The sequence below is a fragment of the Dendrobates tinctorius genome, unplaced genomic scaffold, assembly GCF_039654945.1.
Source record: "Dendrobates tinctorius isolate UK_male_01 unplaced genomic scaffold, ASM3965494v1 ptg000032l, whole genome shotgun sequence".
Taxonomy (NCBI): domain Eukaryota; kingdom Metazoa; phylum Chordata; class Amphibia; order Anura; family Dendrobatidae; genus Dendrobates; species Dendrobates tinctorius.
In genome coordinates this window covers 14575229-14602781 of record NW_027361700.1, presented here as the reverse complement: position 1 = coordinate 14602781, position 27553 = coordinate 14575229, and the positions used below count along the sequence as shown (strand labels likewise).

Genomic DNA, 27553 nt, shown 5'->3' with positions numbered 1-27553 from the left:
CATTGCTTCTAGTCTTTCCTTGCGCAAATGAGAATAAAGATGATCCTTCTACAATGTGACAGCCCTTGAGATATTTGTAGACAGCTATTAAGTCTTCTCTTCTGATGCAGAGACAGATTACCCCTTTAAGCCATATAGCCATTGTCATCTTGGTTCTTCAAATGACCAAAACAGAACTTGGTCACTGTCACTGAAAAAGGTTGTCCACTTAGGGCTACTATTATAAATGTTATACACTAATGTGTATGCCCTTGGTCTGCGCTGCTTTTAAGCCATGCCTCCCTAACTCAACAAGCCGCTGTTTTCATCGCACCCTTTCCTATAAGGTGGCAGCAGATGGAGGGGCCGGTGTCCAGTTGCGCTAATTTGCACACCTTCATCGAAGAGCACTTGTCTACTGCCCTTGTGCAAGATTCTCAACACTTGTGTGGATGAAGGCTTGCTGAGCGAGAGGCTGTCGCTTAACTCAGCGCAGACCTAGTCTCATCAGCATATTAGTAAGGGCATACATATTGCTATATTATATGATTTTTTTTTTTTTGGCATCAGAGCTTCCATCCCGGTAAATATTCACCAATAAGGAGGTTGTTTAATAGCCTGTATAGCCGTCGACCGCTCTTCAGATTTCAGATGCACATTGAACAATGTGTAATAGATCGCTCCATGCGCATTGGCTGCTATTGTTCGGTAGCACGAGTCCTGTTTACGCAGATGCCTTGCTGAGAACTGTGCAGCAAAAAAGATCATTTCACCTGACGAACAACGTTTTCCTCGTTCGTCGGGTGATCAGCAGCCTGGTCAGAGTACATGGTTATTGTGAAATGAACGCTCCTAGAAACACTTATTCACAATAACCTTGCTGTGTAAATAACACTCTGCCCGAGGTCAAGGTCTATCTCATCTGGGAAAAAAAAAAGGATTGAACATATAGCAATCCAGTTGCCTGATTCTTGACTTATCTGCCTTCGGGAGGCCCTTATACACATTAGGGTGCTTTCACATTGCATCTAGGCACCCATTAGGTGGCCCCATCGGGGCTTACATCCGAACCACCTGCAAAATGGGATTCGGATGTATGCGCCAACGGGGCCATAGACTATAATGGTGCCGGTACAGCGAATGTGCTCTCTGCTGTGCATCATTTTAGGGTGTACGGTATACACCTACTGGAGACCGACACCCAGACATAGTCTACCACGTCTGAGTGTCCTTCTCCAGTAGGCGTAAACGCCTGAAAATGATAGAGCGAACGTGCACTCGGTCTATCGGCACCGTTATAGTCTATGGCCCGTTGGCGCATACGTCCAAGTCCCGTTTAGCAGAGGGTTCTGATGTAAGCCCTGATGGGGCCAACGGACAGGTGCCTAAACCCAATATGAAAACACCCTTAGATGGTTGGCTGCCATCAGTAGGTTTCATCCACATTACTGTGTTGCAAGCTGTAGGCCTCCTTATGCAGTGTACAGGGAAGTCACATATGTTATATGGTCGCCTAGAAGATTACTGAATCTTCATATTAAAAGCAACTCATAAGTTTGAGCCGGGGTAATCTGCTCTGCATGTCCGAAGGAATAAGGAAAAGAGCTTCTGATGTGTGGTGTGGATAATGACTTGCTATCCCGCATTCACTGGTTCACCTAATACTATGTAAACTTTCAAATCACTTGATGTCCCACGCTGAGCACCCAGCAGTCCCAACCCAGAGTCCTGTTGGAAGCGGCTTAGGTTATGTATTATATATTAGTCTGTACCTAAAAGTGTCTCTAATCTATAGGCAGAGAGCTGTAATTTACCACGGCATAGATAATGGGGGTCTGTGGTAGTCTGTATCCACCTCCTGCCTGATCACTGGTTATGGCGGCTCCTCTCTCCCTCCCCACTACAGTGTCTTCAGAATCACTGTGCTTTGTAAACCCACCACAAGCCCACCAGAACGTAAGTGCAAGGATAGCGGATTTCCATCCCAGCAAGGCTAGAACGGCCCACCTTGTGTATGTAGTCACCGGCTGGTGTTATTTCTAGTCTGCAGCTAATCTTCCTTGGCCATACTGTGATGTATTTGCATGTGGTTTCCGTGTAGCCAAATCACTGTCTGCCACTTGTTTCTCGGCTTCTGGGGCTTTATCACTCACCTTACACATCCAGGGAAGTAATTCTACACGTTTTACTACCATGCCAGTGCTTTATTAAACTGGACAAATGTTACACGTAGGTGAACAGGAATCTCAGTTACATTACGTGGAGAACGCTTTACAGGGGGTGCTGCAGTATAAATGGGGTCTCAGAAATAAGCAGTAATGTGTTCAATGAACAACATTTCATTAATAAGATTTTCCTATCTTGCACATCTATGACATGAAACCTATAAGAGAAAGAAAATAACCCTAATCAAAAATACAGGGCATATAAAGGTGCAATTATGCACTAATTTAAGCAAGCAAATTACCGTACTATAAAACCTAGAGGACTGCCTTGAATAATCAGTAAATACCCCAAAATTACAAACTCTTTACGTTTATTGTTGGAACACCACTTGACAAGATAAAAAGCATGTACAAGACAAATTGTAAAGGACAATGTTAAAATCTAGAGGCAGACGAACATGAAATATATATAATATACAGTATATAGTATTATACTAGTTAATATTAATTAAGAGACCACTTTCAAATATTCAGTTTGTCTGATTTTTCTCTTTATAGGTATATTCTACAAACTTCTGACAAGTCTCCGAATTTCCAAGCAATACATTTTGTTTTTTTTATTTTTTTTCTGAAAAGGAGAAATAGTCAAAATTAAAAAACCCAGTGCTTTCAGACGTCTAATAATGCAAAGAAAACAAGTTCATAATCATTTAGAAACAACAATACTAATGTTTTACCTCAGGAAGAGTCCAGAAATATTTTGTGGAATAGCCATGATTTTTAATCACAGCTTTCATGCGTCTTGGCATGCTTTCCACCAGCCTTTCACACTGCTTCTGGTACAAAAATGTAAGCAGTTCTTCATTGATGGCTTGTGACTATCCATCATCCTCTTGATTACATTCCAGAGGTTTTCAATGGGGTTCAGGTCTGGAGAATGGGCTGCCCATGACAGGGTTTTGATGTGGTGGTCTCTTAATTTTTGCCAGAGCTGTATTTGTATACAAGGTGCAAGTGCACTAAGAAGGGGTATGTAGAGATGGGAATGGTAGCTTAGCTAAAAAGTAGTGAAAGAGAAATATCTCAAACACAAGTGTGAGGCATTAAGAATAAGTGATGAAAAAAGTGACTGACCCGGGTTTATGGTGGAGATGCTGCCGCCACCCCAGACTCCAACGTGCGTTTCACACAAGCTTCATCAGGGTGTAAACAGTAAAATGAGAGCTCAGAAATAAGCCCTAATGTGTTAAATGAACAACATTTCATTAATAAGATATTCCCATCTGACATATCTATGACATTCCTATATATCTTTTTATTTTCAGGATTGGCAAGAAGTGATCTCTCTATACCAGGCTGATAATTCCTATCTGGGTGAGTGTTACAAATATAGGACACATGTTGAAAACCATGAATATATAATAAAACGCTCACTGAAGACTGCATATAGTGGGTGATATTAAGTATAAGAACTGGCTATTTCTAAAGGCCCCCATACACATTATTACACACTATCAAATGATCGTTCAGCTGACAGCTATGTGTCCCAAGTCTCTCATATAGGAATATTTGTCCAAACGTTCCTTTTGTCCTGTAAGAGAGATCCTCCACCGAAAAGAAGGATCAGCCTTGAGATTCAGTGGGTCGGATCCACCATTCCCCTAACCTCATCTGTTGGGGGAGAGTCTCGCTGCCATTAGCCTAATGTGCATGATGGTCTTAAGAGTATTCCGTAAGGCTCTGAGCGGTATGCCTTCCACCTTCTTGACATTTTCACTGTTCCTGTATTGTATTTTTGTTGAAATAACTGGTTTAAATACATAAGAATAATAATTAAGGTTTATAATGATGCACAAATTTTGACACGTGGTCTTCCTGTGCTTGATGGGCTGCTCCTAGGCAAGGGCATAGTCATAGGGGGCAGCAGCCGTAATAATGAGCTATAAAGAGGAACTGCTCTGTTTCCATCTTTGTTATGGGGGCACTTTGGTATCTTCTTCATATTCTACTGTTGTGGACATTTATGTATCTATATATGAACCTTAAATTCAGGGAACTTAAATTCATTGGAACTGATCTGCCGTACAGAAAAGTTGCTGTGCCTGTGTAAACGTTAAAGGGGCCCCTTTAATATGCTGATCTGTGGGGTCTTCAAGGGGTCAAGACCGCACCAGATAAAAACTGACTACCATAATCACTTTCTGACTCCTGAATAAGCTCCAATACCACATGGTAACATAAACTGACCAAAATTGGAAAATGTGACAATATCTGAATGAAATTACACAATGAAAGCAGGCCTTGTGCGCACACCTAATCAGTGTGCAGCTTTCATGCATAAACTGTGTCGAGTTTGTCATACACTTGAAATAACTTTTGGACAAACAATGTTTTGGCCGATCATTCGGCTGTCAGCCATTCCGGTCAGCCCTCCCACTCGTTCGGCCAAGCGCTCCTGTGTTCTCTATGAGAAAACCACCAACAGATATGTCTGACGGCAGCTTATCCCCAGGAGAACAAAGCAATCAGCAATCGAACATTTGACAAGGCGGATTGATATCTTCTCCTACAATAATTGGGGCTCCCATTCACATTAGTGTGTCGGCTGAACCCGTCAATATCGGCGGGTTCGTCCTACAGTGGTCCAGTGTGTATGGAGGGTGTTAGAATGTACAAGGAGCCAGCAGTGAAGTGGTCAAACATACATGCACGAGTTATTCGAGTTATAACATTGGGAATCATTAATTGTCACTTATTATGCATTTTCATATGTTGGGAATCATTAATTGTCACTTATTATACATTTTCATATGGAGGGGGGTACTTTTTTTATGTATTTATTATGGGATTTATCCTTGCGGTATAGATAACTATGAAGCTTGTGATTATCGTGTTTCCCGTCTTTTTTAGCGGAGAGTGGCAGCCTGCTGATGCGCAATGTGAGCTATGAGATCCCTGGGTTAAAGAAACAGATAACCCGGTGTCAACAGCTTGTGGTGGAGTGTGAGCGTCGGGCCGAGGAGTGTGTGCAGGGGGCCGCGGAGCAGCGAGAACAGTATTATAGCAGCTGCAAGCGCTATGGAATCACTGTAAGTGTACAAAATAATTACTTTTAGGGTTGATGCATTTACTGAATCCGCATCTAAATCCGTATTTATAGCTAGAAGATTTACGGTGCATTTTATCCTTTTACATTTAAAGGGGCGATAACTATGCTGAAAGTCTGCCATAGATGCTGACACGCTGCAGACTTCAAAATTGCCCCTCAATTTAATTTCCATAAGAAAACAAAAGGCAGACATGTCCAAAATGTTACCTGTCCCGGAAGGTAAGCACCCCTATGAGTGTCTGTCAGGGGCTTAAAACTGGAGCTACACGGTGACATGTCGTATGACAGCAGTTTTCCGACAATTCGCACAACTAAAATCATTTATGCAACTCGCCTGCGATTTTCTCTCTAGATTATATTTTAGAGCTGTAATTTTTGCTGTAACAACCTCCCCCCCCTCCTCCACCACCATCACCAAAAAAAGTAAAATCATAGAAAAGTTGTGGTGCGGCTTGTGACTTTCAGCAGAAAATCCCAAACATTTGGAAACGTTTGTGACTGTAGGTTGTAGGACAACAACATAGGAAGTCATTAGATGTCATGTTGAATTGTGATACTGCAATGTTGCCAGACACTGTGTAGCTGCAGCCAACTCCGCTCATGGCCTATTACACATGTCTGAGAGTCACAGCTCGGACCAACCTCGAGTCAAGCACCTCAGTAGCCGGTTAAGCATTTTTAAATATTTATTGAAAATTTTACAATAACAAAGGGTAACAATAAAAATGTGTTATCCGTATCAACGGAACAATATCATACATCTAGACTCAGAAAGATAATAACATCTTGGATAGCTACTTCCAGCCTTACAAACAGAGAGTGAAAGTTTAAGAGTGTCCCAGTTACGAGAATAATAAATTTACCTTTACTGTACTCTCCATCCTATATAACATTCCCAAGAGCAGCATCACAATTAAACATCAAAAAGAGGGAAAAAAAAAAAGGGTGGGGAAAGGGGGGGGTTCCCAACCTTCCACATTGAACCTAACCAGACGCATATCTCATTCCACTCCCGAACAACTGATACCCTTCACCATCTATGCCAAGTATGTTAGTCCGTCTACCGAAGAGGACCTATACCATTCTTAAGATCCTCCATAAGGTACCATCTTGTTGAAGAGAAGGGTTCGATTATTTTTCATCTCTCGTCAGTACTACAAAATTTACCAATAAATTGTTTCCATTTTCCAAGAAATTTACCTGCTTGTGACCCTTTATTTGTAAGTGCATCTCCTTGTTCAACCGTCATATAGTGATGCAGTTGGGCTATCAAATCTGATAGTCGTTGCGTAGAAGAACTGAGCCACTGTTTGAGAATTAATTTCTTAGCCAGGATTAGAATGGTGTGTAAAAGTTTTGGAGGGCCTCTCTCCCCATAATCACCCAACTCCAGATCTCCCCAATAGTGTAGGATCGCCATTGATAGAGACAGCGGTTTTACATTATTCCATAATTTAGCCATCGTTCCTGAAACTGAGTCCCAGAAAAAGGCCACAGAGGTAGGACCAGAGTCTGTGCAACAGATCAGAGTTAGGCAATTGGCACCTAGGGCATGCTATAAGCCTGTCAGAATTAGGAACCGATTTGTGGATGTTAAAGGTATATATAGCTCCATGCATGATTTGAAATTGAGTCTCCCTCCAAGACTCGTTTATTATGTGTTTCCGGAAAAGAGACCAACCCTTTCTAATCTTAGAGAGAGCCTCAACATCATCTAAGTGTAGCCTCCAGTATTTATAAAAAGCATCTGGATGAGGGTCTAGTAAATGTGGTTTCAATATTGAGTAGACCGCAGAAATCGAAGGAATCCCTGCTGGATGTTGAAGCAAATCATCCAGCAAATTTTGCCTCGATTCGAATTCAACATCCTGTAGATTGGACATAATCGAACGATTGATCTGTTCATATTGAAAGGAGTGAGAGGGGTGTAGTTGGTATTTCTCGAGTACTTCAGAGCATGTTAACCATCTAGATTCTGCCGGGTGAAGGAGGTGCGAGATATTAAAATTGTCCTTCTATCACCAGGCAATGAACATTCTATTCTCTATACCCTGGGGAAATTCAGGATTTGCCCATATTGGTAGATACTTAGAGATTCTAAATGAAAGACTTTCAGAATTGAGAGTCCTTAGTGGTTGATACCTTTTAATGGCTAACTGAAAAGATGGTAACACATTGCAAGCTTTCGAGACTACTCAGGTCTCTTCATCAGGCATAGACTAATACCAAATCTGAAGAGTCACATATTTATGCACAGTACAACACAGAAAAAATGCAATAGATGAGACAAGTGACGTGAAGCAGAATTATGATTAAGAGAGGGAGAAACATAAATATTGCTCCAGTTCATAGATAAGGAGTCCGGATGTTTTATTGTCCTCTGATTGGCGTCTCCTAATGTGTTGTGATGCCCTACAAGGTCTTAGGAGCAAATTCCTTAATTGATGTAAAAAGACATAAATCCTTGTGACACATTCATTCCAGCATTGAGAGTGTCAAAGGTCGTCATAAATTTATACTCCCAGACTCTTCTCTCTCTCTGAGATGTGAAGTTACCTTTCAATACCAGTAATTTCATATCCCTGATGTCGTGGTCCATCATACAAAAATGTTTTGCCACAGGTAGATCCATTCTTTTTTCTCTTATTGTGTGACAATGAGCATTCATCCTTGTTCTAAGCTTTTGCCCTGTCTCCTCCACATACAGACCCCCAGTTGGACATTTAGTACAAATAATTAAGTACACCACATTCGATCATCTTTTCAGTTAGCCATTAAAAGGTATCAACCACTAAGGACTCTCAATTCTGAATATTTTTCTATCTACTGGCTAACACGGTACAAAAATATACATCTTTCCTGTATCTAAATGAAAGACTGTATTTTTTCCTTACCACCTTCCATGTTGCAATTGTGTCCCTAAATAGAGCCGAATGTTTTAAAGAAGGGGGAAGGCAAGAAAGACGTGAGTGCAAAATAGCAGTCACATCTAGGGGATGTACGAAACCTGCGTCCAGTGCGGTATCTGTGTAAGAGTATCTATTATGTATCCAGTCGATGATATACTGCATAATGCAAGCCAAATTATAATTCCGAACGCTAGGGAAATTTATGCCCCCCATCTTCTTTGGAGGCCATCAATTTCGACAAGCCAATTCTAGGGCGCTTATTTCTCCAGATAAATTGACTAACTTGGCTATTAAGAAAGTTGATATCAGAATGTTTGAGCGAAAGGGGTATTGTTTGAAGAGGATACATCAGTTTGGCCATACTAATCATCTTAACAAGATGGGCCCTTCCCCGGAGTGAGAGCTGGAGATGCTGCCACGCTTTTCAATTGGTTCGATAGCCAAATTCCTTTAGTAGGGGCATAATATTAAGTAAGTGGTCCTTTGGATTGGCCATAAACAAGATAACATCGTCCGCAAAAAAGGCTGTCTGTAGTACTTTTTTTATTGCCGGTTAAGCATTTTTGAGCATGTTAGATTTGTAAAAGTCGGAAGTGTGAAATTGGCCGAAGGTTGTTGTTTTTTTTTTTTATTTACTTTAATAAACTTCCAGGTAATGAGAGAACAGGTCGATCAGTGCTTATTTAATAACATATATATGTTGAAAATAGGGCGCAGTCAGACAGCAGTATGGATCAGACCACAATGCATGGACTGGCTGGCGGCTCTACCCACCCGAGTGTGACGGCCTCATATATTTCTATTCAGCGGTCACATTTGGGTCGGGAGAGTCCGTGCCTCTGATTTATATGGCCATAGTACTGCACCCTTACTAGAAATGGTTGGATAAATAATTTTTTTTCTGTAATTGTTTGTACAAAACGCTTTCCATTATTATTGGACATTTTTATTATAAGGGAGGCCGTGCTACCAACCAATGGTAATTTGTGTTTACAAATGTGATGTAATATCAGTAGTCATTAGTTTGCGTGGCCCAATTACATTTTGTACAGACATTCTCTGATTATTTGGACTATCCATATTTGCATACAGAGAGAGATGTGGCAGAATAACAGCTCTCTTCTCTCTATGTCTGGCATGATGTCACCTTAGATTGTGGTCGGCTTGATTTTCTTGAAGGGAGGCAACTTGCATCTAATGGCAGAATCGTACACATACATGCTCTACAGACAGGGAGAGTGGAGTAATGCATTGATCTACATTGTATCCGTACTTTCCCATTTTTGCCCTTGTAGGGAGATGATGTTCGTAAGGAACTTCAGATGTTGGTCCAGGATGTCCCCGCAGCCCTTAGACAGGTCGGATCAGATGCTTCTGGACTTCTACCTGCAATCGAATTGTACCAGGCCTGTGTGTCTTTTGTCTGTGATAGGTAAGTGTTGTCTCATTTTCTTTTACCTGTTTTTAAAGAGAATCTGTCACCAGGTTTTTGCTACCTTATCTGAGAGCAGCATGATGTAGGGACAGAGATCCTGATTCCAGCAATTTATCACTTACTGAGCTGCTTGCTGCAGTTTTGATAAAATCACTGTTTTATCTAGCAGTTCTCTGAATACTGAGCTCTATATAACCCTTCCCACACCACTGATTGGTAGGTTTCTGCCTATGCACAGTGTACACAGAAAGTTGCCAATCAGTGATGTTGGCGGGGTTACACAGAGCTCATGGATATGGAGTACTAAGTACTACCTGGCAGCAGGTTTACTGGGCCTTTACTAATCTCCTGTTGATAAAAGACTGATTTTGTCAAAGCAACACTAAGCAGCCCAGGAAGAGACATTGCTGGAATCAGGGTCTCTGTATCTACATTATGCTCCTCTCAGATTAGGTGACAAAAACCTGGTGACAGATTCCTTTGAACAAAGCTGAACAAAAATCAAGAGACTAAATATTGAAGAATTATCGTAATTCCTTTTTCTCCGTTAGCTCCTCTGAACATGCTCTTCCTCTAATCTGCTATGTGCAGAAACATGGAGACACCTTGGTATACGAGTGGCAAACTGGAGAAGTCCCAGTAACTGTAGAACGGACAGAAGTCAAGGAGGTTGAGGAGGTTTCCCTCTGTACAGAAGAAGGAGAGGTAAGAGTAGCCTATGTTCCATAGAAGTCTATGGTCACTGTCACTGCAATCCTTATATTTCATATTTTTGTCAGATAGACTGGGGAAATTTGGGATTAACTACAGAGACTCCATCGCTGCAGACCTCAGAGGAAATAGACTGGGGCATTGTCTCAGGAACAGAGGTAAGATGCCTATATGGGGGTAACGTTGCACGTGGGGAGTCCTTATGTCCTTAGGTGACTACTTCTATGTTTCTCTTATCCTTGCAGTCACTTGAGGGTTGTTTAGCTTGGGCCGTATCTAAGAACAGGAGGATTCGTCAACCATGAGCTGATTACAGAGGGTCCCACTTCTGAGCCCTCTAGGAATCAACTAATCTCATTGTGTAATGTGGTAGAAGATATGCCGTGATTCAGGGCGGCTACTAAAGGCCACTTATAAAACCTATTGTGCCGGGTTATGGCTAGTACAGAGTCTGACGGAGCAATACGTGACTCAGATTGAAATAAAACTAAAGCTATACGTCATACAGCACCCGTCAGACCATGTACTAAATGCAGCAGACATCATTCGAATTTGCTGGGGTGTTAAAGAAGCACTCCTCGCATCAAAATTTGTATCCTCTTAATATATTGCAGTCATCATATTGTATAGCACTGTGAACTTACAATTGGTCATTTTACCTTTCTACTCAGCTGATTCTTCTCTTTTCCATTAGGTCTATTCTGATTAAAAAACTGACTATCTGAATCCAGCTAGGCTCTATGTAGAAACAGGAGGTCAATTTTCTTTGCACAAGTAATGAGTCGCTGCAAAAGTTTATGGCAAGAGGGGTTTGTTTCCCCCTTCCCCTCCCCTTCCTATTTTTCCTCCCTCCAGTTCCCTAAAAATTTGTACCCCTTATGAAAAACAAATGTTGAATTTTCTTGGCATTTTTGCTGTTATAATGCTTATTCCAACATTCTTAAATAAAGAATTTATAAAAAAAAATAAGTTTACGGCAACGGGGAGGAGGGGAGCAGGTGGCTCAGGAATTAGAGGGTATGAGTCATACAGGTACAGGAAACTTCCTGTTTTTACATAGCACAGAGAAGAGAAGAATTAGCTGGGTGGAAAGGTAAAATGAGCAATTGTAAATACACAGTTCTATATAATATAATGATTGTAATATATTAAGAGGTTAAAAACTTAGATGAAATTGCTTCCTTAAATATCCAATTACAGATTTTAACCTCTTTCCGACATGTGCTGTACTAGTACAGCTCTGCGGGACATGCGTTCCCGCAAACAGCAGTACTAATACAGCGTACTGATCGTGCAGCGGCGATCGGGTGCAGGTGTCAGCTATATGTGACACCTGACACCCCGCAGTAATGCCCACGATCGCTGCTAGCACTCAAAAGTCCCCACTCAGGGCCGTCATCAGTCAACGGAAATATAGGGGCTTCCACGTTACTGGTAGCACAAAGGCTTTGGAAAAGCTAAATGGCTTCACGCTCCCCAAAAGAAATTCGGCAAATTCTGTGCTTCTAAATCCAAATGCCCCCCTTCCTTCTGAGCCCCAATGTGCCTAGACCCACATATAGCGTCCACATGTTTGGCAATTCTGAAGTGATTCGAGCCCTCCTAAATTACAGGTGCGTGTCTCCAGAAGCATGAGCTGGGCATAATGTACTGGTCACTACAATGGCAGTTTGCAATTTTCACTCCGCAACATCAAACGGTGCGCCTTTCCTTCCAAGCCCTGCCGAGCACCCTAACCGTAGTATCCCCCCACATATGGGGTATTGGTGTAAGCAGAAGAAATTGCACAACAAATGGTATGGAGTCATTTCTCCTGTTACCCTTATGAAAATGCAAAATATGGAACTAAAAAGGATTTATTTTGGAAAAATGTTTTTTTTTTTTTTTTTTTATTATTTCCATTTCCACTGCTCTACTTTATAAACTTCTGTGAAGCACCTGTGGGTTCAAGGTGCTCACCACACATCTAGATAAGTTCCCTAAGGGGTTTTGTTATTGTCATTTATTGGGGTTTTCCACTGTTTCGGCAAATCGGAGGCTCTCCAAACGTGACATTGCGGCTACTAATTATACCAGCAAATTTTTCATTAAAAAAGTCAAATGGTGCTTCCAAGCCCTACCATGTGCCCAAACAGTACATTTCCCCCACATATGGGGTATCTGCATACTCAGGAGAAATTGCACAACAACATGTATAGTCCATTTTCTCCTGTTACCCTTGCGAAAGTAAAGAATATTAGGTCTAAAGGAAAATTTTTGTGAAAGAAAAGTTAATGTTTATTTTTTTTCTTCCACATTCCAAAAATTCCTGTGAAGCACCTGAAGAGATAATAATCTTCTTGAATGTGGTTTTGAGCACCTTGAGGGTTGCAGTTTTTAGAATGGTGTCACTTTTGGGTATTTTCTGTCATATAGGCCCCTCAAAGTCACTTCAAATATGAGGTGGTCCATTAAAAAAATGGTTTTGCAAATTTTGTTGTAAAAATGAGAAATCGCTGATCAACTTTTAAGCCTTATAACTTCCTAGCAAAAAAAAATTGTTACAAGATTGTGCTGATGTAAAGTAGACATGTGGGAAATGTTATTAACTACTTTATGCGATATGTCTCTCTGATTTAAGGGCATAAAAATTAAAAGTTTGAAAATTGTGAAATTTTCACCAAATTTGTGGGGGTTTTTTTTTTAGCAAATAAACACCACTCATATCGAAGAAATTTTACCACTATCATAAAGTACAATATGTCACAAGGAAATAGTCTCAGAATCAGTGGGATCCGTTGAAGCGTTCCAGAGTTATGATCTCATAAAGGGACAGTGGTCAGAATTGTAAAAATTGGCCCGGTCAGGGAGGTGAAAATAGGCTGGGTCACGAAAGGGTTAAACCATATTGGGGCACATTTATGAAAATTGTCTCACTTTTAGGCAGTACAAGCTTAGACTAGACAGTCTAAAAATGCATCCGATCGATCTCAGTGGCTTATTTGGATGACAAATTTGGTGCAATTTTAGACTGTCAGGTGGTGTAAAGTCAGACTAATTAGGTAGCTTAGTTTGTGCTGGGCTTTTGCCCCAAAATTTTGGTGCATTTTTTGGAACACTGAATCCCATCTAGGCCACAACCATTTTATGCAAATTCTCACCCGTTGGCCATATGATGATCCTCAGAAAATATCTAAAGTACATGATAAAAAAGCTACGGTTTTGTGGCGAAAATTGCAGCAGCATTCGGGATATACAGTGCCTTGCAAAAGTATTCGGCTCCCTGGAACTTTTCATCCTTTTCCCACATATCATGCTTTAAACATAAAGAGACCAAATGTAAATTTTTGGTGAAGAATCAACAACAAGTGGAACACAATTGTGAAGTTGAACGAAATTTATTGGTTATTTTAAATGTTTGTGGAAAGTCAAAAACTGAAAAGTGGGGCGTGCAATATTATTCAGCCCCTTTACTTTCAGTGCAGCAAACTCTCTCCAGAAGTTCATTGTGGATCTCTGAATGATCCAATGTTGTCATAAATGACGATAAATATAATCCACCTGTGTGTAATCAAGTCTCTGTATAAATGCACCTGCTCTGTGATAGTCTCAGGGTTCTGTTTGAAGCACAGAGATCATCATGAAGACCAAGGAACACAACAGGCAGGTCCGTGATACAGTTGTTGAGAAGTTTAAAGCCTGATTGGATACAAAATGATTTCCAAAACTTTAAACATCCCAAGGAGCAATGTGCAAGCTATCATATTGAAATGGAAGGAGTATCATACCACTGCAAATCTACCAAGACCCGGCCGTCCCTCTAAAGTTTCATCTCAAACAAGGAGAAGACTGATCAGAGATGCAGCCAAGAGTCCCATGATCACTCTGGATGAACTGCAGAGATCTACAGCTGAGGTGGGACAGTCTGTCTATAGGACAACAATCAGTCATACACTGCACAAATCTGGCCTGTATGGAAGAGTGGCAAGAAGAAAGCCATTTCTCAAAGATATCCATAAAAAGTGTCATTTTTTTTTTTAGTTAAGTAGATGTTTCTTAAAGAAAACATATTAGGATACAAACTTTCAGAATACAATCGTTTTTATATTAACAGCCCCGTATAACAACTCCCCCAACCCACCCATTTAGACCGCTTGTATTGTCTATATATTCTTCTGTAGATCAAAATATAGGTTAATTATATCATTCCACCTTTCGTAGCATTAGAGGTGGCCCCCAACATATTCAATCTTCCTTGAGGCCACAACCAGCATTATCAGCAACCCTATCCATACCCCAGCCATGGCGTCCTTAACTTTTCATACAACACCAATTTTCCTCTTTTTTTGTAGACCCCCTTTTCTAGCTTAATGATATTTTTCACAAATTTGAGATATTCTCCTCTAGACGGCGGTTCCTCTTTTATCCAACTTCTTACGATCACCTTCCGAGCCATATAGAATAGTCTGGCTAATATTATCCACTCTTATCTCCTCCACAACACCCAGCAAGCATACCATCGGATCCCTTAGAATCACACATCTGTACGCTCCCTCCACCCGACTCAGGACTACTATCCAAAAAGAAGACAGTCTTGGACACGTCCACATCATGTGGAATATACCTGCACATTCATTTTGGCACCGAGGACCTTCAGACGTAGGTTTTAGGCCAGCCTTGAATAGGACATCAAGGGACTTGGACACTCAGTGTATAATATATATATATATACTAGCTGGAGAGCCCGGCGCTGGCGGGACATAGTAACTAACTGTGGTTAGTTATAGCAAATTATAATTATCCTCCATCCCATAGTCTCGTGCCCATCATACATATCCACGATCCCATAGTCGAGTGCCCATATACCCATCACACATCCTCCATCCCATAGTCCCATGCCCATATACCCATCACACACATTCTCCATCCTATAGTCCAGTGCCCATACACCCATCACACATCCTCCATCCCATAGTCATCCATTATGACATCATAATGAGCGGCGGGGCTTGCAACCTATGATGACATCAGCGTCGCCATGGCAACCATTATGACATCATAATGAGGGGCGGAGCTTGACACACACACTTTTTCCCCATTATGTAGATAGGGGCAAAATTGTTTGGTGAATTGGAACGCGCGGGGTTAAAATTTCGCCTCACAACATAGCCTAGGACACTCTCGGGGTCCAGACGTGTGACTGTGCCAAATTTTTTGGCTTTAGCTGCGACGGTGCGGATGCCAATCCCGGACATACACACACATACATACATACTGTACATGCATACACACCCACATTGAGCTTTATATATTAGATATATTCTATAAAGCTGAGAGTCTATACGGCTCACTTAATGACAATTTTGTTATCCACTCCAGAGCGGATTCCCAGATTTCATCCTCCAAGGGGCCCAACTCACCTTCCCACTTAGCTCTGGCGCCAATTGGAAATTTTATATAGCCCATTCCCAAATACATATTCCAACACTATCCCCCTGAATTTCAAGATGACCACTCCTCTTCTGAGCAATAAACGCATGATTCATCCGTGCATAATGGAACCCACCCGAAGCTCTAAGCCCAAATTCTGAATGTAACTGAGAAAAGGATTTCAGCCCCTGTGGGTCCACGATCTGGAAAACATATTGAATCCCTTTAGCCTGCCATCCGCCAATCCTCCCATAGCCCTGAATTCTCGTAAGTTATTATTATCCCATATCGGCGAGAACCAGGTCAAGCCAGTAACCCCCCGAATTTGTTTAATCCTCCTCCATAATTTATGTATCAGAGACAATGTGGGGTATATTTTCCCAAGCACCCCCAGTGAGCTATCCTCCAAGCATTGCACCCCACTGGACAACGATCTGTCAGTTTTTCCAATATGTGCTGTATCACGCTGGAAGTCGCCCCAAGCGCCCACCCCTTCAAGTGCTGGCACTGGGCCGCAAGGAAGTATATTTCAGGATTAGGCAAAGCCAAACCCCCACCATCTTTGGGGCGCTTAAGGGTCTCCAACCTAATACGAGGGTGTTGACTCCCCCACACCAAGCCCCTGAACAAGGAGTTTATTTGTCTAAATTTCCCCTGAGATATCCAGACAGGTAAAAAGTGTCATTTAAAGTTTGCAACAAGCCACCTGGGAGACACACAAAACATGTGGAAAAAGGTGCTCTGGTCAGATGAAACCAATATCGAACTTTTTGGCAACAATGCCAAACGATATGTTTGGCGTAAAGGCAACACAGCTCATCACCCTGAACACACCATCCCCACTGTCAAACATGGTGGTGGCAGCATCATGGTTTGGGCCTGCTTCAGCAGGGACAGGGAAGATGGTTAAAATTGATGAGAAGATGGATGGAGCCAAATACAGGACCATTCTTGGAGAAAACCTGTTGGAGTCTGCAAAAGACCTGAGACTGGGACGGAGATTTGTCTTCCAACAAGATAATGATCCCAAACATAAAGGAAAATCTACAATGGAATGGTTCACAAATAAACGTATCCATGTGTTAGAATTGCCAAGTCAAAGTCCAGACCTGATTCCAATCGAGAATCTGTGGAAAGACCTGAAAACTGCTGTTCACAAACGATCTCCATCAAACCTCACTGAGCTCGAGCTGTTTGCCAAGGAAGAATGGGCAAGAATTTCAGTCTCTCGATGTACAAAACTGATAGAGACATACCCCAAGCGACTTGCAGCTGTAATCGCAGCAAAAGCTTTTCAGTTTTTGAATTTCCACAAAAATTTAAACTAACCAATACATTTCGTTCAACTTCACCACTGTGTCCCACTTGTTGATTCTTCACCAAAAAATTACATTTGGTATCTTTATGTTTGAAGCATGATATGTGGGAAAAGGTTGAAAAGTTCCAGGGAGCCGAATACTTTCGCAAGTCTCCCTCACTGGTTAAAATTACCAAAAAAATCTTAATGAAACAAGCTTTTTTTTTTTTTTTTTTTGGCATTTATTGTGCATTGTGATTTTTTTTTTTTTTTTTTGTAGGTTGCAGATGCTATAGTCTGGGACACTGAAGAAACTGTGCCCGGTGAGATCATCACTGTGTTGGAAGATGGACATAATGGTGAGGCCTACAACCAACATGCATCATTGCTGTATTTATCAGTATTAGTTACAGTATTATTCCTCCATCAGGCATCTCATGATGTGTGGGTGAAGGTCCTTTATACTTTGAGTCTTATGCCAGGTTCATATTGCGTTAGAGCAGTGCGTTAAACGGACTGCACTAAGGCTCCTCTGGTTTCTGATCTGCTTCATCTGCGCTAGCAGTGACGGACCCCCAAACGCTGTATACCGCGTCCGAGGGTCCGTCACAGAATGACGGCACATGCCGATTATGACATGCGTTAGCGATGCGCTCGTCTATAGCAGCCTATGGGTGCGTTAACACACCCGTTACATAGCGTTAATGCCGCTATGTAACAGATGCATTAAACGCAGCCCCTGAACGCAATATGAACCCAGCCTTATAGGAATATTTCATTGGATTATTCATATTTTTCTGCCTTGTACTAGTTCATGCTTCCATCTTTCTTCTATTAATAACTTACATGGGTTCTGTCTTGTTGTGCGTTGAAGGTTATAAAAATTAAAGGACTATTTCGACTTCTATTTTTTTTTTACTGAACAAGCATGTTCTGTTAGATGACAAATTCAGCCTTACTTACCCCCTGCTACTGCAGCGATTCCTCTATACTATTGCCCCTGGTCTTTGCTGACATGGCTGCATGGGTGACGTCACGACTATAGCTTGACCTCTAAGACCAATAGGCTGCAGAGGTTTTGTGTTGTAGTTGTTCTGTCAGTGCTGCACCAGGGAGTGGCATCAGAGTCGCAGCAGTCAAGTGCAGGGGGTAAATAAACCTGCGTTTGTTTTTTTTTAACAGTTCATGACAGTACATTTAAAATATAATTGAAATGGACAAATTCTATTATTTCTTCAGCATAGTTGTATTGTCTCCTTCCTCTCAGTTCTTCACTTTGTGATAAGGAAAAAATGATTAGGCATGTTGGATTTTGACATGCCCATCCACTTGTTACCACAGTAGATAAGACACTGTCATACTGGTCTGGCAGTGACTTTGTTCTCTCGCCCATTGACATGAGCATGCACAGTCACACTGGGATTGGGAGAAACAGCTGTCAGATGAACAAGTGCGTATGTGTATGGCAGTCTCTAATGAGCATCTAAAGCAATTATTTATTTTTTTTTATAAAGTTTTTATTTTTTTTAATTTAAATTTTCCAATGCAGTTTTTAAATGCACATAATACATTATTGAATAAGAAAAGAACAATATAAGAGGAGAAAGGGATGGAAGGAGGGAAAGGGAAAGAAAAAGGGGGTAGCACAACATACACCCCTTACCGATAAAGGTTAAAGAAGAAACATCTTGCAGTGGATACTGCGTCCGGTGGCGCAAGTGCCCGATCTTCATGCACGACTAAGATATTTTGCAGCTCTATATGCTCGCCTTCCAACATGGATCAGGTCTCGCATCAGAGACATTCTCGTACCTTGCATACTGAGTGCAACATGTAACTGAAGAAAGTCACAACAGACCAAAACGTTTTTCGTGTGCTACAATAAATTTGTTTTTTTACGCATCTAAGTTGAGTGCTAGGTTTGTACTTAATTTATAATATATACAAACTTATTACACCTGAAATATGCATAGAGCCAATACCTAAAACTAAAGTAATATTGATACTTCCCAATACTCAGTAAATATAACCATTGCAAGCTCTGCTGTTCTGACTTGTCTTTTCCTCCTAGTGCCTCCAGGTGTAGCTCGAGGATCCGATGCCCTCACCGTGCTCGAGAACACAGAGACTCGCAACCAGTTCGTTGATGAATTAATGGAGGTGAATGTCTGATCTATTAATGTTCCTAGCCTTCTTCATAGTCACACTATCTTTCTGTATATCTTCCTCTTCTTCCTCTTTTATTTTGTCTCTTCCTCTCTTACTCCCTGTTTTCTTTTTTCTTGGCTTTGTCCCTGCGTTTCTCTCCTCTCTCTTATTCTGTCTTTCCTTATTGTACTTTTCTGTGTTCCTCAATTGTGCTTTCATTTTTCTTCTTTTGTAGCCTTAACCTCTGTCTTAGACATTAATCTTTTTTCTTACATCCTCATTCATGTTCGCTCATGCTTTCTTTCTGCATATAATTTTGTGTCACGCTCTTGCCCCCGCATTTTTTTTCCATGCTCGCCCCCCCCCCCCCCTCCATCTTCCTCTTTCCTGTCTTCTCCTTTAACTTGATTCCAGTTTATGAACTGATGATGTATTTGTCCTTTTTCTGTCCCCAACTCTTGATTTTTGATTTACATGGGCAGATTTCTGGCCCCAGTAAACAGCAATCCTCATTAACGAGACAATCAATGCTCACTTAAAGGGAATCTGTCAGCAGGTTTTTGCTATGTAATATGAAGACAGCAGGAGATAGGAGCTGAAACACAGATGTCAGCGGTGTGTCACTTATCAAGCAGTGTGCTGTTGTTTACTTGTAATAAATGTTTTATCAATAGGAGATTATCATTGCCTGGTCTGATGCTCACAAGACTGCTAGTCTTACTCCGCACCCTCCTGTGCTAAGCACCTCAATAACCATACACAATGTAAATAAAGAGCCAGGTGTGGGCAGGGCTAGCTTTCTCAGCTCTGCTGCTTTGCTAAATCTAAAAACTGTGTTTGTGTCAGAACTGCTGCACCCAGTAAATTAAGTGATACATTGTTGGATTTAGGGTCTCATTGCCTACATCATGCTGCTCATGTAAGATGGGCTGCTAATATGCTATATGCTCATACATATAGCATATTATCAGTAGCCCATCTTACATGAGCATACTTTTGCACATTCACTTGCTGATCGCAGCCATTTAATCATCAAGCTTCCATGTTTTCTCACACCTATTGGCCCATTTAAAAGTGCCTTCATACCCTTCACTCATTCTTTTCCTTCCTGCCAACCTTTTTATTTCTCCCTGCCAGTTGGAGCTCTTCCTCTCTCAGTGGCTTCAGGGTATTGATGGCGACACTGATGTTGTCACCGTCACACAGTTCCAGACGGCCCCACCCATCCTGCAGGGACAGACCAGGAATAAAGTTGAAGCCATGTTATTCCATGTTAAAGATTTAATTGGACGCTTAACGGATGTCAAAATGCGCCATCTTTTCCTCATTCTAGCCTCTCCACGGTTAGTGTGATCTGATTTTCTTCTATTGTTCCTGCTTTCTAGATACATTGACAGATATGACGTTTTGTGTTTTGGAGGTCCCCCGATGTACTAATTCAGGGGGTGCACTTTTTGGGGAAATGTGATATCATCATGTTTGTTACAGGTATGTTGATCGCGTAACAGACCTATTACGACAGCGGCTGAAGCAAGCAGAGCTCTTGGAGAGGAAAAGAGAGGCATGGCTGGAGAGAGGAAAATCTGTGCAGGAGGAGAGGGAGAGCCTGGAGCCAAAGCTTGTGCTTTTGCAAGAGCGGAGTCGTGAACTTCAGAAGCAGGTGAGCGCTGGGAGCTAGTGGAAGCGGTAGGAGTAGCTGAATGGGTATATGTAGAAATGGCGGGTGCCTTTCTTATGGAGCAAGAAGCTGCTGCCACTTTTTGTAATATGGCAGCAGTTCCCAGCGTGACTGGGATTTGTGACCTGATTCGTAACCGCACCATACATGACTATATTTCCGACAGTTTAAAGTTTTTTGAAAATAAGTATTGACCAATCCACAGGCTAATGATAGCTGATTGGTGGGTGTCTCTCTTCTCGGACCCGGACAGATCTGCAGAACTTTTATTTATGTGACAAGATGGAACAACGGGGCGGATACCTAGGGCTGCAGGAAAAGGTTGACCACAGCTGCTGACTTTTCTGGGGCTGCTGGAAAAAGTCGAGCACGGCTTTCGCCAGCCCCATGGGGAATGAATGGAGCACTGCTACTGTCATTTTAAACCGAGATATAAAGGTTCCCTGTTTTACCGGTTGGTGTCGGTCTTGGCGGTCAGATTCCAAACAAGTTATTACCTATACAGTGTGCAGTAATAATTGCAATTAGCAGTATAAGAAAGATGGGTTGTTTTGTGGACACTGCCTATGATTTGCTGGGACAAGTAAGCTAACCCCCTATAAAAGTCCCTGTATAATTGTCAGGACAGAGCAGTCCCAGTGTTTGTTTCACCAGTTTTACTGACTTCTTCTTGGGGAGCCTAGAGCTATTAGAAGTGTTTGTAATAAGACTAAACTTCTGCAACACTTCTATTCCTTCCCATACTGACTGCGAGAAATGAAAGCTGTCCGTTAATCAAACTCTGGTCTGCTGTACTCCAGCAAATGCCATCACTGCAGTGAAACTGGCAGTATGCATCTACCTTTAGCCTGCCCTAAGCTATTATGGGGGCGTGTTCTTTCTCCAGTGTGTTGCTGCTTGCTTATGATTGGTCAGCATCAGAAAGAGGAAGAAGTACATGCCCCCAGATACGTTGCGTTCTATTATCTCTTCAATGAAGAGGCGAAAAAATGTTTTATTCTGCTCTGCAGCACCTACTACATCGTGTGTCCAGTTCAGCGTGAAAAATTTAGTGTAAAGTCCTCTTATGGAATACAATACAATCACGTGAGCCTTTCTAATAATCCAGATTTTTGGGCCTGTTCCTAATGGGCCAACTAATGGCGCAGTTGCCAAACAAAGGACAACTTATCTCTTCATTTTTCTTGCAGATCGAAGCAGATATATCTCAGCGATATAATAACCGCCCGGTGAAACTCATCGGCACTGGACTTTGAAAGTCATCACTTGACCTCCGACTCCAGTTTATACATTAAAACATCATCTTTATAAAGTGTTATAACGGCATGCTGTCCTTTCACGTAATATTTGGCAATGACAATGACACACTTCACCTCATCTCTAACCTGTCTGCTTCCTGACCATTCTGCGGCTGACACATTCCATCTCCCTCCTTGCTTCTCTCTCTCAGTACCACACTGCTCCATGCGAGGCTTTCTCCTCTTTCTGGCTCCCTAATTACATCCCATCAGAATGACGAGTGACCTGTCACTGCTCATTATTCTGGCTGCTCGTTATCTTGGTTCCTGGGGGGGAAGCTGCACCCTCCAGCTGGACACTGAGTGATGGCATCTATTAATCAGCAGGCTCACGGAGCCATACCTGTAAGCACATCCTGCGCCTCTGCCAGTGGGCTGGAGCCATGGTTTGTCGGGTTCTTACTGGATGGGTTTACAAATGACACTGCAGGATTTGGCTGTGAAGGCGTTATGGGAGCCTGGACTTGGATCTCTGGATTGAACGTGGTCCATGAGCAGGCTGCCTTGTAGGTTATGCCATTTTAACAATATGTTTACACACGGCAGGTTTCTTGCAAAAAATTTCTGTACAAAAAAAATCCCATATATCTATGGTTTGTAAAAAATTGGATGCCCTCGTTTCCAAAAACAATTTCAGTTACGGTAGATGGAAAGAACAGATTTTAAGCAGGAATTTTGACAACAAATCTTTGTGTGAACATATTTTGGAGATGAGGATCGTGTCTGTGTGATATACGGCAACATTGCAAAATGTACATGATCAAATACAGTCTCCTATGATGATGATGATAATGGCAATGTATCCATAAAAATCGGAAGCAAAACTTATGGTCTGTATGGGATTCAATTTTTTTTTTTTTGGGGGGGGGGGTTTACACCCTTAGACTTGAATAATGGGTGAGCCGCTTCCAACATACAGAAGAGAACTGTGTATGCTGCAAAAACATATAAACATATATTTTTTTTTTCATGCAAATGTGAAAAAACCTGTCATTTGAACATCCCTATTGAATTACATTGGTCGGTGTGCTATCCCATTTTTACTTGTCAGCCCACTTCTACGCTCGTCTTAACAAGCCCTGTGGGTGAAAGGGTGACTGGTCTAAAGTCGATGCCATAAAAGAAAGAAATCTAAGCTGATCCTTATATTACGGGAGATTGCCTTGTATTATTTTCTTACACTTCTCCAGATGAACATCCACAGTACATTGGAAACACACGTATTGTATTTTGCTTAATACCATATATTTCTTTAGCTAACTGTATATAGAGTTGTATAGAGTCTATATTTATTAATGCGGGGTTTATATAAGGACTTGTGTCTGTTGCTGATCTTGGGGTTTCAGCAATAAGAATCCATCACGTTAGTCACTTTATAGAAGTGGCTACCATGAAAACGCAAAATAAGAATTGTATCCCCATTTCCAGATTTCCCAAAAATATGCTAGAGTAGATTTAGTGCTGACTAGTGATGAGCGAACGTGCTTGGATAAGGTGTTATCCAAGCATGCTCGGGGGCTAACCGAGTGACCTCGGCGTGCTTGAAAATTATGTTCTGAGTCCCCGCTGCTGCATGTCTCGCTGCTTTTCGACAGCCCAACAAATGCATGGATTGCCTAACAAACAAGAAATCCCTGCCTGTGTTGTGACTGTCGAACAGCTGTGGGGGCTCGAACATGTTATTCCAGCACGCTGAAGTCACTCACTTAGCACCCGAGCATGCTCAGATAACACCTTATCCGAGCTCGTCCGCTCATCACTATTGCTGACGTCAGAGTAAATTGCCGTCTGAAGGCATAGATCTATGGTAATTGAATAAATTGTATAATTTGTAATCCCCATCTTCCTATTTGTAATGCCAGGAAATATTCCCAACATTCCTGATAATGATGTTCCCAAGGTTTCCACTTTATAAATGACCCCTAACCTATGTAGGATCCACAAATGTAGTAATAGGGTCCCTTGTGGGCTCGTCATACATGCATGCACATATCTAATGGCAGTCTTCGCTCCGGAGATGTATCCTCATCTTGATAAGTCCTAGGATCTCAAATTCTGTAAGTGGTCCATATAGAGAAGCCCAATTAAATAGTGCCCTCTGTAGCCGTGACCTCCAAGATCAGCGTCCTGGGAATATTAACAGTGAGCATATCAGAAATAAAAACATGGCCATATTTTGTGCATTTTCTACTTTTCTTTTCTTTGTTACCCCTGTCTCGTATAGAATCATATAGTTGGGGTCTAGGCGATTAAACGCCGACATCTCCATACAATATTCCCATTACTCGGCCAAGAGCTGCGGTCTAATTGGCGTAAGACAGGCGGATGTTAGACGCTGGCTTCTTTGTTAGATATCCGAGGCTTTCTGCTGCCGTAGAAAATGATGACGTCATGGGCTCTCAGCGGGCGTGCACAGTGACTACTATTAGCCACCATTACGTAGGCTGTCCTAAAGAGATGATTTCCGACTTTAGTATGCACGCTCGCCGGTGCACTGTAAATCGCCAGCCTTTTTCCACATTAGTCTCCCAGGGTAATTGTTGTCTTTCCACACTGGGTGTCTTCCCTGCTTTGCATTGTGCACCATCCCCCACAGACAGGCTGCACTCTCTTCCCTGTGGCTGCTATGTAGCCAGCATCCCTGTTTCCTGGACGTTGTCACCTGTCAGTGGTGACAGGCTGTGTCCCCTCTGCACAGGCCGCAGTGCCTTCTCAGCTGGCACGCACAGGATAATTACCAATTAGGGCTCGGTCCATCTGCTCCTGTGTGACACTGGGTTTCCCTTCCCTTTAATTAAACGTCTGCTGTGCTGCTCAATCAATTAGCTGAACAGCAGCGCACACACAGGAGACCCCCAGCCTGTGTGTATGTCTTTATGGGCTGATATGCGTCATGTCCTCCTGTCGTCACATTGCTAATACTGTATATTCTTGCCCCTTTTTTTCTACTTTTCATGCCCTTTATGGATGAGCTTACTGGCACAAACCTCTTACTGAATCCAGGTTTATTGTTCTGTTCCATCATCACAGATCTATAATATCCAGCCCCTCACTATGCAGGCTGCCAACATGTTTGAAAGAATGGGTGGTTCTACAGAGCTCACGAATACCAGTGTGGGCCTGTAATAATGTCATCGTAAGATCAGCAGCTCATGAAATGTCTTCCCTCCTAAATATTCCACCTTCACTGGTGAGTGATAGTATTGAAATGTAGACGCTTTTAGAAACCACCACACATCAGCCGCGAAGTGCAGATCATGTAAAGTTACAGAGCGGGGCCCCAAGTGCTGAGGAGCATCGTGCATAAAAGTCATCAACACTCTGCTGACTCAATACCTGCAGAATCAGAAACCTGGCAATAATGTCAACACAAAAGCTGTGTACTGGGAGCATCATGGCATGGATTTCAATGTCTGAGCATCTGCATCCAAGCCTTACATCACCAAGCACAACATCAGGTTTCAAATGGAGTGGTCTAAAGCAGGGTTTCCCAACTCCAGTCCTCAAGGCACACCAACAGATCATGTTTTCAGGATTTCCTTTGTATTGCACAGGTGAAGCAATTATCACCTGAGCAATACTAAGGAAATCCTGAAAACATGATCTGTTGGTGTGCCTTGAGGACTGGAGTTGGGAAACCCTGGTCTAAAGCACGTGGCCACCTGACTGTCGTGTGTGTAAGAGGTGGACGGAGCGGAGCTGTGTGTGTACGAGGTGTACGGAGCGGAGCCGCAGGTGTACGGAGCAGAGCCACGTGTGTACCAGGTGTACGGAGCAGAGCCACGTGTGTACCAGGTGTACGGAGCGGAGCCGCGTGTGTACGAGGTGTACGGAGCGGAGCCGCGGGTGTACGGAGCGGAGCCGCGTGTGTACCGGGTGTACGGAGCGGAGCCGCGTGTGTACCGTGTGTACGGAGCGGAGCCGCGTGTGTACGGAGCAGAGCCGCGTGTGTACCGGGTGTACGGAGCGGAGCCGCATGTGTACCGGGTGTACGGAGCAGAGCCCCGGGTGTACGGAGCGGAGCCGCGGGTGTACGGAGCGGAGCCGCGTGTGTACCGGGTGTACGGATCGGAGCCGCGTGTGTACCGGGTGTACGGAGCGGAGCCGCGTGTGTACCGGGTGTACGGAGCGGAGCCGCACGTGTACCGGGTGTATGGAGCGGAGCCGCACGTGTACGAGGTGTACGGAGCGGAGATGTGCGTGTATTTCGGCATGGGGGGGGCCCCCATTTGAAAGTTTGCACCGAGGCCCATAACTTTGTAGTTACACCACTGTGTACTGTTATTGGTTCTGGTCCTGTACACATGTAGAAAACTATAACGTGTCAGATAAGGCCTCTTTCACACTTCAGTCTTTTGACGTCAGTTCCAAACTGTCAAAGTGTGAAAAAACGGATCCGTTGCAGATTTGCAAAAAACTGATGTACCGGATCCGTTTTTTGGAAGGATCCGTTGCAGCAGGAAGTGTATGAAATTTAAAGGAACAGAACTCTGCAAGAGAAAGAAAAAGAGAATTTTCTGTCCTTTTGGGGTTAACTTTAATGAATGGAAATTCTTCCAGGCATGCTCAGTTTAAAAAAGCGGAATCCGTTGACGGATTCCGTGATTTGACGACTTGCAACGGATCCACCGCACATAGGCTTCCATTCTAGCCAACGCAATCCGTCATTTCAACACAGACAAAAAACGTTAGTGTCTGCTCCAGACGGCGGACGCTGAAATTCCGACGGATCCGTCAAATAATGGATGCAATGGACAGCCATCCGTCAATCCGCCACTATGCAAGTCTGAGGAAAAAAACGGATTCCGCCAAAAGAAAAAACATCAGTTTTTTTAAAAAAAGGGTGGATTTCGACTGACGTCAAAAGACTGAAGTGTGAAAGAGGCCTAACATGATACATGGCTATGTAAAGAAATTGTTGTACCATCTCACAAGATAAGGATTACTAAACCTCTATTTATATAAAAAAAATCAATTTTTTTTTTAGAAAAACAAGTGAAAAAATATTAAAAGCATCATTTATTTGAATGCTCAAAAAAAAGAAAAAACATAGCATTAGACCTACGCATTTCATGCGCTACCACGCAATGATAGAGCGTGGTAGCTCTCGAAACGCGTAGACCTTAGGGTGTGTGCACACGCTGCGGATTCTGCTGTGGATCCGCAGCGGATTTGGCCCTGCGGATCCGCAGCAGTTTTTGCTACGGTGTACAGTACCCTTATTTTCAATGGAAAACAAAAACCGCAGTGCACATGGTGCGGATTTTTTCTGTGCGGATTGGCTGCGGTTTCAAAACCGCAGCATGTCACTTCTTTGTGCGGAATCCGCAGCGGTTTCACACCTGCTCCATTGTAGAGGTGTAAAACCGCAGATAAAGCGCAGGTCTTTTTACCTGCGGATTTTGCAAAATCCGC

The 27553-nt window shown here is 42.6% G+C and overlaps 2 protein-coding genes across 4 annotated transcripts in view; both read left to right on the top strand.

Annotated features, from left to right (window-relative positions):
- Window positions 1–27553, top strand: part of CDK5RAP3 (CDK5 regulatory subunit associated protein 3) — a 50669-nt gene that overhangs the window by 12487 nt on the left and 10629 nt on the right. For 2 of the 3 annotated variants that reach the window (XM_073572432.1, XM_073572433.1), the window contains exons 5-14: window positions 3470–3518; window positions 5055–5233; window positions 9458–9594; window positions 10149–10302; window positions 10377–10466; window positions 17295–17373; window positions 19086–19174; window positions 20300–20505; window positions 20651–20822; window positions 22031–22161. In XM_073572432.1, coding sequence (XP_073428533.1) covers window positions 3470–3518; window positions 5055–5233; window positions 9458–9594; window positions 10149–10302; window positions 10377–10466; window positions 17295–17373; window positions 19086–19174; window positions 20300–20505; window positions 20651–20822; window positions 22031–22096 — 1221 coding nt within the window. In that variant the 3' untranslated portion in view covers window positions 22097–22161. Of the gene's footprint in view, window positions 1–3469; window positions 3519–5054; window positions 5234–9457; window positions 9595–10148; window positions 10303–10376; window positions 10467–17294; window positions 17374–19085; window positions 19175–20299; window positions 20506–20650; window positions 20823–22030; window positions 22162–27553 lie in introns of those variants that run through there. The other variant, XM_073572434.1, reaches the window with a different exon arrangement.
- SNX11 (sorting nexin 11) overlaps window positions 5026–27553 on the top strand; it is a 193379-nt gene continuing 170851 nt past the window's right edge. The window contains exon 1 of the mRNA XM_073572439.1: window positions 5026–5038. The gene's annotated coding sequence lies outside the window, so the exon portion shown is untranslated. The remainder of the gene's footprint in view (window positions 5039–27553) is intronic.